This window comes from Otolemur garnettii, unplaced genomic scaffold (genome assembly GCF_000181295.1).
Source record: "Otolemur garnettii isolate 467f Iridium unplaced genomic scaffold, OtoGar3 scaffold00004, whole genome shotgun sequence".
Lineage (NCBI taxonomy): Eukaryota > Metazoa > Chordata > Mammalia > Primates > Galagidae > Otolemur > Otolemur garnettii.
The window spans coordinates 40018405-40034312 of NW_003852399.1; the positions used below are offsets into that span (position 1 = coordinate 40018405).

The window sequence follows — 15908 nt, forward strand, 5'->3', positions numbered from 1 at the left end:
TGTCATTTTTGCTTTAGCTGGCCCAGGCCGGGTTTGACCCCGCCAGCCTTGGTGTATGTGGCTGGTGCGGTAACCACTGTGCTACGGGCGCTGATACTATGTGTTTTGACTGAAGGCTATGCAAAGAGATAACAGAGTCTAGAATTGTTTTATAAAATAAATAAAGCTAAATTCAGTTTGGATAAGCAGAGTAAATCTGCAATGTAAGATGGATTCAGATTAAGAAATAATTAAATTATAATAGGTATGTTAATACCTACTTTGGGGTACTATATTATAATGAATATTTCAGCAGTCAATGGTATTTTGGTCCATCTCTTACGGGATTGAGACAAAGATATAAATAGCATTTATCCTTTAAGAAAAATGTTTTAGATGTCAGAAAAATATTTCTCTCTCCAACATGCTACTTCCTTTACTCTTTCTGAAAAAAAAAAAAAATGAAGCAATGGTTCGTGCATGCTTATCTTCAGGTCTTAGGGCTTGATGGAAAGAAATTCACTGAAATTCTCACTGATATTTTCTTATTGTAGAGGTTTTCATCCTAGATTTTCAGTGGTTATTAGAAAGAAACAGTAAAAAAAATAGGGACTAACATATGATTGACAACTTTTCATGTTGCCAAGGATGGATGTTAAAGGCAGTACCAATTAACATTCCACTGCCAACTAAAATCAATATTTTATAAGGACAAGGGCTTAAGGAAAGGACCAATCTTGTATTTAAAGGGCAATTCATTAAATGAAATGTGTTTATATTTATGAAAAGTTTACTGCATTGTCTCCTTATTTTTCTGAGAACCACAACAATCAGAGATAGAAGACTTTAAAGCTCTCACTACACATTAGCTACACTGCCTCTTAGCTTTCCTTTGGTAGGTTATTCGGTATGACACCCAGTTGAAAGCTGAGGATCTCAGATGCTTATTTTTAGTCTAGTTTATTTCTCTTCTGTCAATTTTCCTTTAAGTTTGTTATCATCTCTACAGGATATTCCCCAGAAATTTCTGAAAAAAATTAAAGTGTTTAGCTTGATACTTTAATCTTGAGAAAATTAAAAAAAAATAAAACAAATTGTAATCTATTTTTGCTTGAAAGAGAGCTATTTGTCAATTAAGATATATATCATTCACTAAATCTCAAGAGAAGAATGTATTTTTTCCAGTTTGAAAATGAGAAAACTTCTTTCATTATAAAATCAGATTTTTTTTTTAATGATGCAAAGTAGTTTGTAAAACAAAAAACAGCAAGCAGCAGGGGCCCTCTGGAGTATTTCTATTCCAAATTACCAAACCAAAAGTAGAACACAGTTTAAAGTAGAGAATCACTCCTTATGTCAATTACTTCAAAGACATCAAAGGACCATTGTAAAATTGCAGCTAAATTTGAAAAACATCATCTGTCACAATTGCAAATTGATTCTGCTTTGAAGAATGATACTTATTTCCTTTGATGGAAGCATATCATGTAGTTTTACTTAAACCTATCAAATTTAATAGAAAATATTTTATCTCATAACATTAGATTTCAATGCAGGTGAAATAGGACTTGGCTGGAAACTAATGGAATAGAAATAGAAATGGCTAGAAATTAATAGAATATATTTCTTAGCAAGTAGAGCCATTCCTCAGCCCAGAAGTGCAGTTGAATAATTTTAGTTTATTTATCTCCTTAAAAAAACATAAACCAATAAATCACCAGTATTCCACTTTATAGAAACTGAATTGGAAAACAACTAGGAATCTGGACTCGCCTAGTAGGAACTTACAAGTGTTTAAGAAGCTAGGGTTTCCTTTATGTCTAGACTCATGTCTAGAACTGTAAGAATGCCTTCTAAGATCAGAGCTAGCTTATTATAGCTCTGAAGAGGCTGTCAGTTCTTTCTTGGCCCCCGCCAGGAAATGCTGAACGGGGTCCCTAACCCTTTGCAGGGAGTTGTCTAGCTCCTTTCTTAGAATGGCGAGCAGCAAATGCTCATCATGGGTCCCGGAAAAAAGCATGGGTGCTGTGGGAATAGATAGGGTGAGACCGCGTGGGCCCTTCAACAGCCAGGGTAAAGCCTGTAGGCGGGCCACCCCTATATTCCCAATTGAGAAGAATGGTGTCTGAAGGTGCCCAGTCAGGGGACTGTCTGCGTGACTTCCCTGCATGGGAAATCAGCAGTGCAGACAGCTGAGACCAGCATCTAGTAGTGAGGCTGGAGAAGCTGAGATGTCTGTCTGGGGAGATGAGCCTTTCTCTCTGTCCTCTCTCTTCTCAGTGCACCTTTATCTGGCCTCTTCAGATGTTCCACCACCCTATTCCCTGTTTACTCTTTACCCAACCTTCCTGGGGGCTGTAATCTCCCCTCTCTCTTTCTTAACCTTGACTGCTGACTACTGTGCATCCTTGCACGTATACTCTGTTATGTACCCAGTCAAAGGACCCTGGGAGACAGGACAGGGGCTGCATTGTTCTCATGCTGCCTCCCCCTACAGCAGATAGAACAGTGTATGCCCTTCCAGGCTTCTGGTTTTACACTAAATTTAGTGTAAGTTTCATCCTTTCCTGGCTCGGTGCCCATAGCACAGTGGTTACTGCACCAGCCACATACACTGAAGTTGGCAGGATTGAAACTAGCTGGAGGCCAGCTAAACAATAAGGACAACTACAACAAAAAATAGCCAGGCATTGTAGTGGGTGCTTATAGTCCCAGCTATTCGGGAGGCTGAGGCAAGATAGTCCCTTAAGCCCAAGAGTTTGAGGTTGCTGTGAGCTGTGACACTATGGCACTCTTCTGAGACTGACATAGTGAGACTCTGTCTCTGAAAAAAAAAGGTTCATCCTTTCCTGAGCACTGTCTTCCTTGCTGGCCACTGTTGCAGGTTGGGGTCAACTAGACACCCAACAGGCTGCTTTTTAAACAACCTTGGAGGTTGTTCCCTATCTCACTCCAGTACTTCCTGCTGCCCTTGGAAAAAGGTTTGTCCCTTTGCTGGTCTACTTCAGTCTTCCCAACTTGTGTCAGGCAGAGTCACTGTCTGGAGATGGAGTATGGCTTCGTGCTGTTCCACCTGGTTTCTAGATGAAATTCCTGGACGGAGCCCCTCTCTGTCTGATGCGCTGCTCTCCCTGGCTCATCACTGCTTCTACTGTCTACGTTCCCCTCTACTGTTAACAATCTCTCTGCTGCACAGTAGATTATATTGAGCCCCTGTTTTTACTTCCTCTTCTTTGGTAGCTGAGCATACATAAATACATTGGGGTGTTTTAGAAGACATCAGTCGTACTATCTTCAAAAGAAAATTGCCTTTTGCTCTTTTTCTCTGGATAAATTCTACCACGAAACACTAGGCCAAAAAAAAAATTATAGATAAAACATATCGTCCTACTAAAAATTGTGATTGTTCTGTTGACTATAACTTGTGGATGATGATAGGGCTTGAATTTAGAATTGTTTAGCAAGATCAGCAAAGTGATAAGTAAAAACATCACAAAGTTCCTAGGATGAATTAAATTAGCTTGTTTTTAGGGAATAGCGACATTGGAGAAACTAGAAGTCAAGCTGCATCACACGGAAAATCTTAAACATTTTTCCTAAATTATCACTATGGTATTTTTATAAAAAAAATTAAATCATTTCAGATCGGCTCTCTCCATAGAGTTCATTGATTTAGCGATAAATGTTATTACATTCTGATACAGTCCACAAAATGATTGTGCCTTTGCCGTGACATGAGATATAATCCAAGAAGGATATTAGGCACATGGGATGATACCATCTGTCTATATAAAAAAATGTGTGCATCTCTGATTTATGTGGGGAAAGTATTTCAATTTATTTTGACCGCCTTTAGGTCAAGTCTATTCAGGACAAATAAAGAAGCTTCAGCTAACTGTCCAGATCAGTGGTTTTTAACAGTGGTTGCTTTTACCCTGCAGGGGACATTTTTCAATCTCTTGAGAAATTTTTGTCTGTCGTGACTTGGAATGGTGTGGTGCTGCTAATATCTAGTGGGATTTGGATCTGCTAAAAATCCTATAATTCACAGGATAGCCCACACCAAAGGATTACCACACCAAAGGATTATCTGACCCCAAATGCCGATAGTGCCAAGCCTTAGAAATTCTGCCACATACCCTCTCTTACTGACACTATGCTTCCTATCAACTATATATAATATTTAACAATGTAATCATATGGATTTTCACAATAAGTCACATTATTTTATGCTACTCTTTTTATTTATTCTCCTCAGCCATTAATACATTCATTGTCAAAAATAAAAAATATATACTTTACATAGAAATCAGTTTATCAATCACTTTTTATATATAGTATTTCATCCATAAGGAACTGGAGATTCTGATGACTTACATGACTTTCCCAAAGTCACATTTGCAGAGGTAGAGTTTATTCTCAGACCTAGATCTTCTGACTGTAAACTCTATACTGTACCAGGCAGCTTCAGTTGATGTGAAAAGAAGTGATGCCAGTTTTAGTTCTTTCTTTCGCTAATGCAGTCACATTCAGAAAAAAATAAAGACCACTGATTTCTATAATGCAGTTTTCTGAAAATCTTTATTGCTGTCACTTTAATCCATTTGGTTCTTATTTTGTTCATCTCTGTTATTTAATTCATACATTTTAAGCTAACTTAATATGCAGAAGCTAATTTGTCAGTCTTGCGAGTAGTTTTCAAAAGCCATAATTTAAAGGATTTTGCTAAAATAAATTGAAGCCATTGGTCATCCTCCTGTCATGGGCAGAATTTCCTAGGAAAAGAAATTACATATATGTGCAAAGGTACGTGGAATGTATTCATAATATCTATGCCTATATACACTGATACCCATTCTTTCTATATGAAAAGAGAAAATAAAATGGAGAATGAGTGCATTTTATTCAATTGCCATTCATTAATTGCCTGCTATATGCCTCCATTCATCTAGCATTTCACTAGAAGCTGCACATGTATTATTTCATTTAATCTTTATGATAAATATGTGAGGCATTGTTATTAAATTTACTTTATAGATTACAGCAACGAAAGTTTGACAAGTTAAGTAATGTGTTTAAGAATGTTGAGAAAACAGGTAAGAAAATCGAGTTTAGGGTGGGCAGCCTGATGCCAAAATCACGTTCTGTATTTGTTTGTTTGCTATATCTCCCCCTCCCTTTCAGGCTTCTCATCATAGTGAAATGCCTCCCTGGTTTCACGGAGTTTACAATTAGTGAAAAAAATATGTAAGCAATTTATTACTGTACATATGAAAATATAATACATAAAATAATGGGGGAATTAGTGAAAAGCTTCAATTACTTGAGATTGAAAGGATATCCCATTTTCTATTTTCTGCTCCGCCATCAGACTGTAAGAGCCTGAAAATGAAGGCTCGTGTCTCTTTTGTCTGTGGAATATTATTTCTACACGGGTCATGTCTATTTCATCTTTGGAAAATTAGTACCTGTCATGTGGTAGGTACTGATTAATTGAACTTCTGCCAACTATGTGGGCAAAGAGAAAAGATCAATTAGTTTTGATGGGGTTTGATAACCGACTGTGAAAATACTCATAAGAGAACGGGTTCGTGAGCTAAGAGTGGAAAGATGCTTCAGATTTCAGCAAGCAAAAAAGGTCAGTCTTTTAAGTAAAAGAAGTAGCAGATCTCAAATCACAGAGCTTAAAAATACACATCAACTTCTGATTTCTTTTAGACCCTGGAGTGTAGGCCAGAATCTGGCTCCTGTTTTACTGACTCAACAAATTTTTAAACTATTTTTGTCTGAGCTGTAGAATTTCTAAACGTGTGGTTCATAGTTAACTGTAAAATGTATGAAAAACAAAAAGTAAAATACAAAAACCAAAAATAATAGTAGAGACACATTCCAAGAATGTTCAAGAGTATATCCTATGCAAAGCATCATTAGCTTGAGTGGATTTACAATTGAAAATGGAGAGATTAGATTTATGTCTGTAACATGAAGCAGAAGACCTTAAGTCTTGCAATAGGAAATGAACAACTGGCTTGCAGTCCGAGGGCAGATGATGCCATGGAGCACAGAGGGGTCTACACTTGTCCCAATAGGAAGAGGAGGGTGGACAAGACACACGCAGAGGGAAGGCTATGCCAAGCCACGGAGAAAAGATGGCCATCAGCAAGTCAGGCAGAGAAGACTGAGACAGACCCTTCCCTCACATCCATCCAAAGGAGCCAAGCCCTGATACCCTCACGTCTAACTTCCAGCCTTCAGAACTGTAGGAAAATAAACCTTTACTGCTTAAGCCACCCAAACCGGGATGCTATCTACTGTTTTGCTATGGTAGCTCTACACACTGACACACTTGTCATATAAATTTCCTAAAATATTGTTATGATCAGGTAGCGCTTAGCTGAGAATTTTTTACATTGGCCCTGAATGAAATCCAAACCTTCAATATTCTCTGTAGTTTTTCATTATCCTGAAAAACTATTCACTATCCTGAAAAACCTATTTCACTATCCTGAAAAACCATTATTTTGGTTTTTCAAATCATAATCTGCTCAGTTCCTTAACTGACATTCCTAGCACTAAATCTTTGCTTCAGATAATAATAACATAGTTCTTATTATCACTATTACAACTTATTATCTAATAAGACTAATGTAATGCTGGACACTGTTCTAAGAGAGCTGTGTGTGCTAGCTCATCTAGTCCTTACAACAACTCTGTGGAGCGGGCAGCAAGATTATTACTCTCTCTCTCTCTTTTTTTTGTTGCACTTTGGCCAGAGCCAGGTTTGAACCCGCTACTCTTGGTATATGGGGCTGGCGCCCTCCTCACTGAGCCACAGCTACCGCCCTAAGATTGCTACTGTCAAAGCACCTTGCCCTAAAACACACAGCTAATAAAGGGCAGAGCCACTATTGGATTTCAGGTGCAGCAATTTTATATCTCTTGCTCTTAACTGTTATGTTCTACTGTAATAATAATAGTAATAATTTATTTCACTGAACATTGACTCTGTGCCTAAGAACTTTACATATGTGAGTAATTTATTTCTTACAACAACTCTTGAATACACATCTGTTATTTCCATTTTTCAGACAGAAAATAGAGGCATAGAGAGGTTAAAGTCTGTCCCAAGACCACTGTTGTAGGGTACTGCCGAACACACACTCTGTGCTGGGTAATCTGACTGCAAAGCCTCTGCTCTTTCCTGCTCAGATATTGCCTCCTAGAAGGCAGGATTCTCTCTGATTCTATCTTTCCAAATTCACTTGCTCTCTTAAACTCACTTCCAAATCCTCTGTTAAGCCTTCTCTAACCTCTGTAGCCAATAGTATTTTCACTTCTAAAACTTCAAAAACAATGTATAACCTTTGCTCAAGATAATGGATGACTCCAAAGTGTAGTACAGAGCAAGTTGATTACAATTTTAGTTTAAGTTGATTCAAAAAGGGACAGAAAAACCTAATGGCAATATAAGTTTTTTAAAAAGTGACCCATTTTAAAGGCTTATCGGTATTTATTGTTGGCAAATTATCCCATTAATATATTTTTTCTTTATGTCCATTTTCTCCTTAGTAAAATTCAGTCGTATTAAATATTCTGAAATAAAAAGTGACACATTATCCAAACTATAACATTAATTTTCTCTTCTAAAGCTGTCAAATCATTAAGTACTGGGAAACAACTATTCATAAAAGAATATTATATGTACCTTAATAAATATTTATTCAGATGCTAATATCGACATAGTATATTTACACCTCACTCAAATTTTTCATTTGTGATTTGAGTTTGAAAATTATTGTTATTTCCCCCAACCAGGCTAATTATAAAAGTATTATCAAGTAATGAATATTTATACATACCTGTGTATACTTCAGTGTATAAACCTATAAATAGGTATAAAATATAGCCTGCCAATATGCTTCTTAGAATATGCACTCATGTTCTAGTTATGCTTATTATATATATCTGATTTAGATTTATATTTCACTAACACATTACCAATCTACAGTTAATTTTTGTGCAATGAGCTGTAAATGTACAGAACTACATGAAACATGCACAGAATTGATTAGTCTGTTGTGTTTCTATACTAAGAATTTGATTAAACATAATTTAAAAACTAATATATCTATAAATATCAAACAATTTCAATTTTATTGATAATCCTTATAACATAGTGTCTTATAATTTATCTTTCTACCTATTACTTATCTATCTTTTCCCAGAGAAACTAATGTACTCTGGGATACACAATTTCCACGAATGATTGTTGTTAAAATATAAAACACTATATATTTCTTTCATCATCTCAGGTCTATGTTTAGTAGTCCAATTTTCAGAATTAGCCTCTTCTCAAGAGGGTCACATCCATCACACAAAACCTTAAAGACTAGGGCGGTGCCTGTGGCTCAAAGGAGTAGGGCTCCAGCCCCATATGCTGGAGGTGGTGGGTTCAAACCCAGCCCCGGCCAAAACTGAAAAAAAATCCCTCAAACCTTAAAGACTAAACTGAACCTCATGCATGATCTAGGAATGAACTTAAGAATAGCTTCTTATGATACATGTAGTTTAGTGACAAACAGTAAAGTTAGTTCAGGTTATTTCTCCATATAGCTGATTTTGTTGATTTGCCTTTCCATAGAAATCATGGCATTATTTATTTATTCCCATGTAAGCCCAAAGTCATGGAATTTTTCAATACTGGGAGACTTTTGAGGAATAGAAATTTGCATATATTCCACATTGGGGTGACCCTCTAATGAGTTGCTGCAAAACCACATTTTCTTATATTACTAATATTCAAAAAGGAATCCATACATATAGATCTATAGAACAGACAGGTGAATGGAAAAGTTGAGAACTGTAAATCGAATTACTTTGTTTGTTGAGTCTAGTTCTTATTTAAATTCTGAACACACCAAGAAACTTTAGAGTTTCAAGAAGCATCAGTCTTCTTCCTGCTATTTTTTTTGCACATGCTAAGGTAAAAACAAGGTATTTGAATAGTGATTCTTAGTATTTTTGACAGAGTTGAGATAAAAGCCAGAGTTAGATAGCACATGGGTATAAGAATTAAGAGACTTGGGTTCTATTTCTGCCTTTTCCATAAATATTAGTCATATGTCTTTTTTTTGTTTACTCATTGATAAAACTGGAATAACAGTAATTTTCTTATCTTAGAGAATTGGGGTGCAGAGGAAATACAAAGTCCCTGCAATGGCCTACCAAGCTGCCCTGGGACTTAGCCTCTCCCTACCAAGCTGCCCTGGGACTTAGCCTCTCTCTACCAAGCTGCCCTGCAACTTGCCCTCTCCCTACCAAGCTGTCCTGGGACTCACCCTGTCTCTACCAAGTTGCCCTGGAACTCGCCCTCTCCCTACCAAGCTGCCCTGGGACTCGCCCTCTCCCTACCAAGCTGCACTGGGACTTGCCCTCTCTCTACCTCTTTGAGTTTTTCTTCAGTTGTACTACCCTTCCCTCACTCCGCTTCTGTATTGTTTCTTGACTATTTCAGCTTCAGGTCTCTGCAATGACCATTCCCTCTGCCCAAAATGCTCTTCCCCTGAAAGTGTCACACTTACTCCTGTACTTCCTTTAGGTTTGTGCTCAAATGTTAACCTCATCAGACATGTGGTCCTAGATCACCCTGTGAACTACAGTGCTTCCAACTTTCTACAGGTTTATTATTTGACACATTGAGGAAACATCAGCTTATTATCTGGTTCTTCCCTGCCAGAATGTAATCTCAAGAAGTATAGAAAATTTTGTTATCCTTTCCTTAGGAATGATAGTCTAATAACATACATGCATGCATTTTTTTTCCTGAATCAGTCTCTACAAAAGATTAGCAGTGTGTTTGGTTGGAAAGTTTGTATCTCCACTTTTTACTAGTTAATGTGAAATTATATAAATATCTATTTTCTTTTTCATGATATTGAGTATGTTTTCCGACACATAAATCTCATAATAATTTAGCATAGTGTGCTGAGTTATGCTTTTCACATCTCTCTCGCTTGCCTCTGAATTGCTCAAATATTCAAAACATGAACCAATTATGCATAACGCTTCTCTGAGAAGAGGCACGTGCACTCCTTTTTGAAGTGAAATCATTTTGCCGTGAAAAGCAACATATCCTATCTCAGGAATTTAATATGCTACAAGCTAAGTGGGCTGAGAACACAGCATTATTTGCTCTGATAAAAAACTTCTCAAATTGGTACTGGGTTTTTTGTTAGTTCTGCTTTTGTCTGTTTCTCCTCCTGGAACCCAGTGGGTTGGAAAGCATAGACCATTTCGTATCCATTTTATTATTCTCTAATTAATTTTGTACATAGCAGAAACGTCATAATCACCTGATTAATTGATTGAATATGGGCATTCAGGCAATGGTAGCTAACACTGCCCTTCTTTAAAGAAAAATAACAGTGAAGAACACTACTTACATTTAGAGCCTGAAGACCCGCTGGCCCCAGATCTTGATCCACCTTTCATGGAAAAGACTCCTTTCCCCCTGCGAGTTGTTGAGACAGCCACTCGGGGACGCTTCAGTGGAATTACAGCTCGAGGAGGTGGTGGCACACGCCCATGGTAGTCAAACAACCTTTGCAAAGCACAAATAGGATCGAGAGTTGGTTTGATGCCTACGTGTTCTATCAACTGTGTAAGATAATTAAGAGAATGGCCTGGCAGAAAATTTCAATACATTTTTTGTTGTTTGACGTCTGTTGGTGGATTAATTTTTCACTAAGGAAATAGGATGGTAGCATAATCTATGCTTTGTGGACGTTAGAATCTGACTCCCAAATGAACTCATTTATGAGATGTAAAAAGACAAGATCTTTGCTCAAATAGTACCATGCACTTTGTTGAAATTGCTGACCTTTGTTTCCCAAATATATTTTGTTTGGATAAACAGAATTTACTTTTCTTATGAATCGAAATCTTCCTCTTACACATCAGGTATTTATTAGCACATACGTTTGAAAAAAGAAAAAGATCGCAGAGCCTCAGGAACAAGATAGAATATTATCTTCCGATCAGAAAACAAAGCTCAGAAGGAAAAAAAATCGAAGACTAAAGAAAACAACAAGGAAAGACAAATCAATATGGTACAGTATCTCTCTCTGAGGACATTTTAAATACCAAAAGGCTCCTCAGACTAGAAAAAAGACTAAGTTTGAATGACATGAAGCTAGTAGGAGGACAAAACTTGATTGACTAACATACGGTAGGAGGTATTTATAGTGATGTTCTTTTTATTATTCTGACCATTTGCTATTTATGGAAGTTGAACCTAGAGCTATATTTAAAGTTAGCTATTGAAAAATTACTTTAACAAAAAATTCAGTAAAACTTTTACTTTTACTAAAAAGTAAAAAAGGATATTCACCACCATCAATGCATTTGCCTTAAACAATGAAAGGAACCAAAGTATAAGAATGTTAAACACACTTATATAAATATGTAATTCATAGATTCAAAAGCTTCAAATTATTTGTCCTGCATACACATGTACAATGCATTTTTATGACAGCACAGTTGAGGAGCAGAAAAGGTCAATCAAAAACAAACGATTGGGATACATTTACTTGATTTTAAAATTATTTGCCACTAAACCAGATATGAGATTATATTATCTACTAAAAGGAAAATAGCATTATTGACAGAATTATGATTGTTATGTCTTTTATTGTGACTCCATTATATGGATTAAAGTCTTCCAATTACTTTACAAGAGTCAATAAAAATAATCCAATATGAAAATAACAAAGGAGAAAATTAGGACAGGAAAAAAAGTAATGAAAACTTCTATAATGGGTTAGTTCATATAGTTACATCTTGCTTGTACATACAGATAAAAATGTGATAATCTCTTTTTGGGAAATATGGTATGAAATATAAGAGAAATTAAGGTACCCTCATTTCCAGATATTCATTCAGAGACATTGCAAACTATCATATAAAAGGAGAAAAAAGCACTATTTAAGCTAAATTTAAAGCAGAACTCCTTAGGACTAGGGATTTCTCCTCTGTTAGAAAGCTAAAATTCTCAAAAATGACGAGCAGGCTGGGGAACAACTGAGAGATGTCTGGAAAGGAAAGGAAATGAAATGAGACAGAGTTCAAGAGTGGTGCCACCCTCTGTGAATAAGCAAAGTCCATTAGAGCTGAAGAACTTCTGGCAAGGAACAGGTCACGGATGTCAACACATTATAGTTTACTTCAAAGAGTACAGGCAGGGGGAGGCTGAAAAGGGTTATGAATACCGTCCATACCACTAGGGGCTTGAGAATCAAAAGGGCTAACTAAACCTGCCCCTTATTTCAATTACAAAACGAGGTCTACATTAGTTATTTATAAGTTGAATTCACAGAACACCCTAGGTCAGTGAACCAAAATACAAAGGCACTTTGCATGAGCTATAACCCCCAGAACAATTTAGGGAAAAGAAAATACGGCAATTGACTATATTTTCCAGGATGGAAGTTGCTGCTTGAGGGGAAAGGCAAGCCCTTTCTGAGGGACCATTTCCTTAGAGGACCAGTGAACAACTGAAGGTGTCCATTAAATAAACTAATCTATAAATTGGGGTAGGAAAATCTCCAAAGCACAATCAAAATACATTTATAATGATGTAAGGATGTTATGATAACATGCAGCCCAAGGCTGGGCATGGTGGCTCATGCCTATTATCTTAGCATTCTGGGAGGCTGAGGCAGGAGGATTCTTTGAGCTTAGGAGTTTGAGCAAGAGTGAGACCTCCGTCTTTACTAAAAATAGAAAAATTATGTCTGAATAGTCAAAAAAGATGAGACTTCATATATTTTATATTTACCTGAATAGAGTTGAAGCACATTCTTCTTAGTAAGGTATCACAAGAATGGAAAAGCAAGTATCCACTGTACTGAATATTAATATGAGACTGGTAGATGGGCAGCTGAATGCCCATGAGAGAGAAGGGCTCAGCTGTATTCAAGTGGGGAGGAGGAGGAAGGGGGAAAGAGGAGGAAGGTGGAGAATTGCTGGGCTCTCACCTACTATGCACAATGTCAAGGTATACAGCACACCCCCCTGGGGAGGGGCTCAACTACAACTTGAACTTTGTCTTAAAAACACAAAAAATGTAACCTAATTATTTGTATGCTCATATCAATCTGAAATTTTAAAAAATGAAGAAAAGGATAATTAGAGGGGGATTGTGGCAGGTGCCTGAAGTCCCAGCTACTTGGGAGGCTGAGGTAGGAGGATCCTTGAACCCAGGAGTTGCTGTGAGCTACGCTGACTTCATGGCACATTAGCCTGAGCAACAGAGTGAGACTCTGTCTTTAAAAAAAAAAAAAAAAAATGCAGGACAAGCAAAGTCAACATATTCACTTCTGTGTTAATTATAATGTAAATCAATACTATTGTGTAGGAGACCAAAATGTTTACCCATATTTCTATTGCTTCTTCCTGCTGAATATTACAAAGCCTTCAGTGTTGGCCTGGCTTGATCTTATGTTGAGAAAAGACAGCTGCACTTGCTCGCTGTATTTGCGACATCCTTTCACATGGGCCACACATTTAGGGAACATTAATATGTATTCTTTCCTTTGGTCTAAATTCCTGGGGGGAGTGGACCTTGTTCTCTGAATATTTTGGTGAGTTGCTTCAAAGGGAGACAACTCATTTCTCACTGAGGTTTTACCAGTTCTCTCTCCCATTCTTAGGGGATGATAAGCGGCATCAGAGCTGAAATATTGTAATGTGATATGTATTTCAAAAAACACAATTAAGGAGAGGTGTGGGCACTTCATAAGAGACTATGATTTTTTTTTTCTTTTTATTTCTGGTTAATATGAGCAGACATATGATTAGGTGACATTAATTGCATTTGTAAAGTCCAAAGACTGAGTTGTAGTTGAGTACGTCACCTGAGAAGTGTTCCATACACCCCATACACTTCGTTCCGTACACTTTGTACCCCATAGGTGGGATCTCACCAAGCCTCCTCCCACTACCCCTTTCTTGAATTTAATTGTGTTTTCTCTTTTGCGGGCTATAGTTGTTGATCTACTATTTTCAGATTAGTACTGAGTACATGAGATGCTGGCTTTTCCATTCTTGAAATGCTTTACTTAGGAGAACGTTCTCCAAATCCTTCCAGGTAAATCCAAAACATACAAAGTCTCCATTTTTTTTTTTTTTTTTATTGGCTGAATAGTCTTGCAAGGTATACATATACTACAGTTTATTAATACATTTATGGGTTGATGGGCACTTGGGTTGTTTCCACATTTTTGCAATTGTGAGTTGAGCTGCTATAAACATTTGAGTGAAAATCGAGACCATAATTTTTAATTTTACAACATTTAATGGAGGTGGAGACTTAAAAAATTTCATTCAGCAGCCTTGAGTTTATCAGAACTAAAAGGAAAGAAGACTGGATATTGTCTTTATGCATAGAAACATAACGATATGGGATGGGAAAGGGTGGACAGGTTTTTTGGGATTGCAAGCTGGGGTTCTTCTACTTGCAAAAGGAAGTAGGTGGAAGGCACTCTCAAAAGAAGCAAGCAAGTAAAAGAAATTTTGCCTTTACAAACTGTTATATTGGCAAATACCATTGAGACTAAGGAGGTGGTCCCGTTAAGATTATAGACTGACGGCTTGGTGCCTGTGGCTCAAGTGGCTAAGGCGCTAGCCACATACACCTAAAGTGGCGGGTTTGAATCCAGCCTGGTCCTGCCAAAACAACAATGACGGCTGCAACCAAAAAATAGCCAGGCGTTGTGGCGGGCGCCTGTGGTCCCAGTTACTTGGGAAGCAGAGGCAGGAGACTCGCTTGAGCCCAGGACTTCGAGGTTGCTGTGAGTTGTGATGCCATAGCACTCTACCCAGGGGGACAGCTTGAGGCTCTGTCTCAAAAAAAAAAAAAATTATAGACTGACAAGGAAGATGGCAGTCCAACAGAATTAAGTGGAATTTAAATCTCAAAGGTCGGTTAAATGCTTTAAATTTTTTCCCTCCTTTTACTTTTTTTTGGTTCTTCATACTTTTAGAACTATATTCCTTCTCCTTTCCTTAAGAGTCCCTAATCGTTCTTGGTTAGAATAATTTTCTCCTGCATACTTACTCATAAACTAGATAATGGTTTACAAGCTCTCACAATTGAGTTCATGAACTCATCCCAGAAAAAGTGCTATCTACCTTGTCGTTGACTATCACTACAGTTACCTTCCAGCTTTGGGAAGCCGTGCATGGACACCAGTGCCTAGTCCACCTTTCAGAGCAATTTTGGAGCACTTTTTCTAGAATGACCATCAGAGATACTGTTGTATAAGACCTGACAATGAAGTTCATGAACTCATTTTACAAAAAGTGCTTTGAAGGGTGAACTAGGTGCTGCTGGTGGTGTACAGCTCCCCAGGGGAAGTACTTCAAATGTGTCTGTAATAATATCCAACAATGAGATATGTAGCACATTTTCTAGGAGGAGTTTATGAACTTAATTGTCCTACCTCCTATAATGAAACCAAATATATATAATTCTTCCTTCACCAATATTTTTTACGTAATGAAATCTCTAAAAAACTTAACATCATGTAGTAAATAAAATAAATGCAGCCAGATTTTAATAAAAGCAACTCATGGAGGAAATTTGAGAATTTAATTTGTTTTATTGAATATACATTCCCATTTTCCTCTCCTTGTTTGGACTTTGGTTTGCTTTAAATAATATGAGATACCCAATTTTATTACCTAGCAAAATATAAAAACTAGTAATATCAGTTTTAATATTAATTTACTTGATGAAATAGACATATCTTTTCTCTAGGAATAATTAAGATATTTCATTTCATCTACTGTTCTTAAAAATAAGTATTTTTTGGACAAAGGAAATTTAATGGCATAGTCACATAAAAAGTAAACATAATAGAGTATTTTTA

General features: G+C 36.9%; 1 protein-coding gene across 15 annotated transcripts in view; it reads right to left on the bottom strand.

The window, feature by feature from the left end:
• The window catches only part of RALYL (RALY RNA binding protein like), a 698583-nt gene that overhangs the window by 64988 nt on the left and 617687 nt on the right, over window positions 1-15908 (bottom strand). For all 15 annotated transcript variants that reach the window (XM_023517681.1, XM_023517659.1, XM_012810159.1 and 12 more), the window contains one exon: window positions 10422-10579. In XM_023517681.1, the coding sequence (XP_023373449.1) occupies window positions 10422-10579 (158 nt within the window). The remainder of the gene's footprint in view (window positions 1-10421; window positions 10580-15908) is intronic.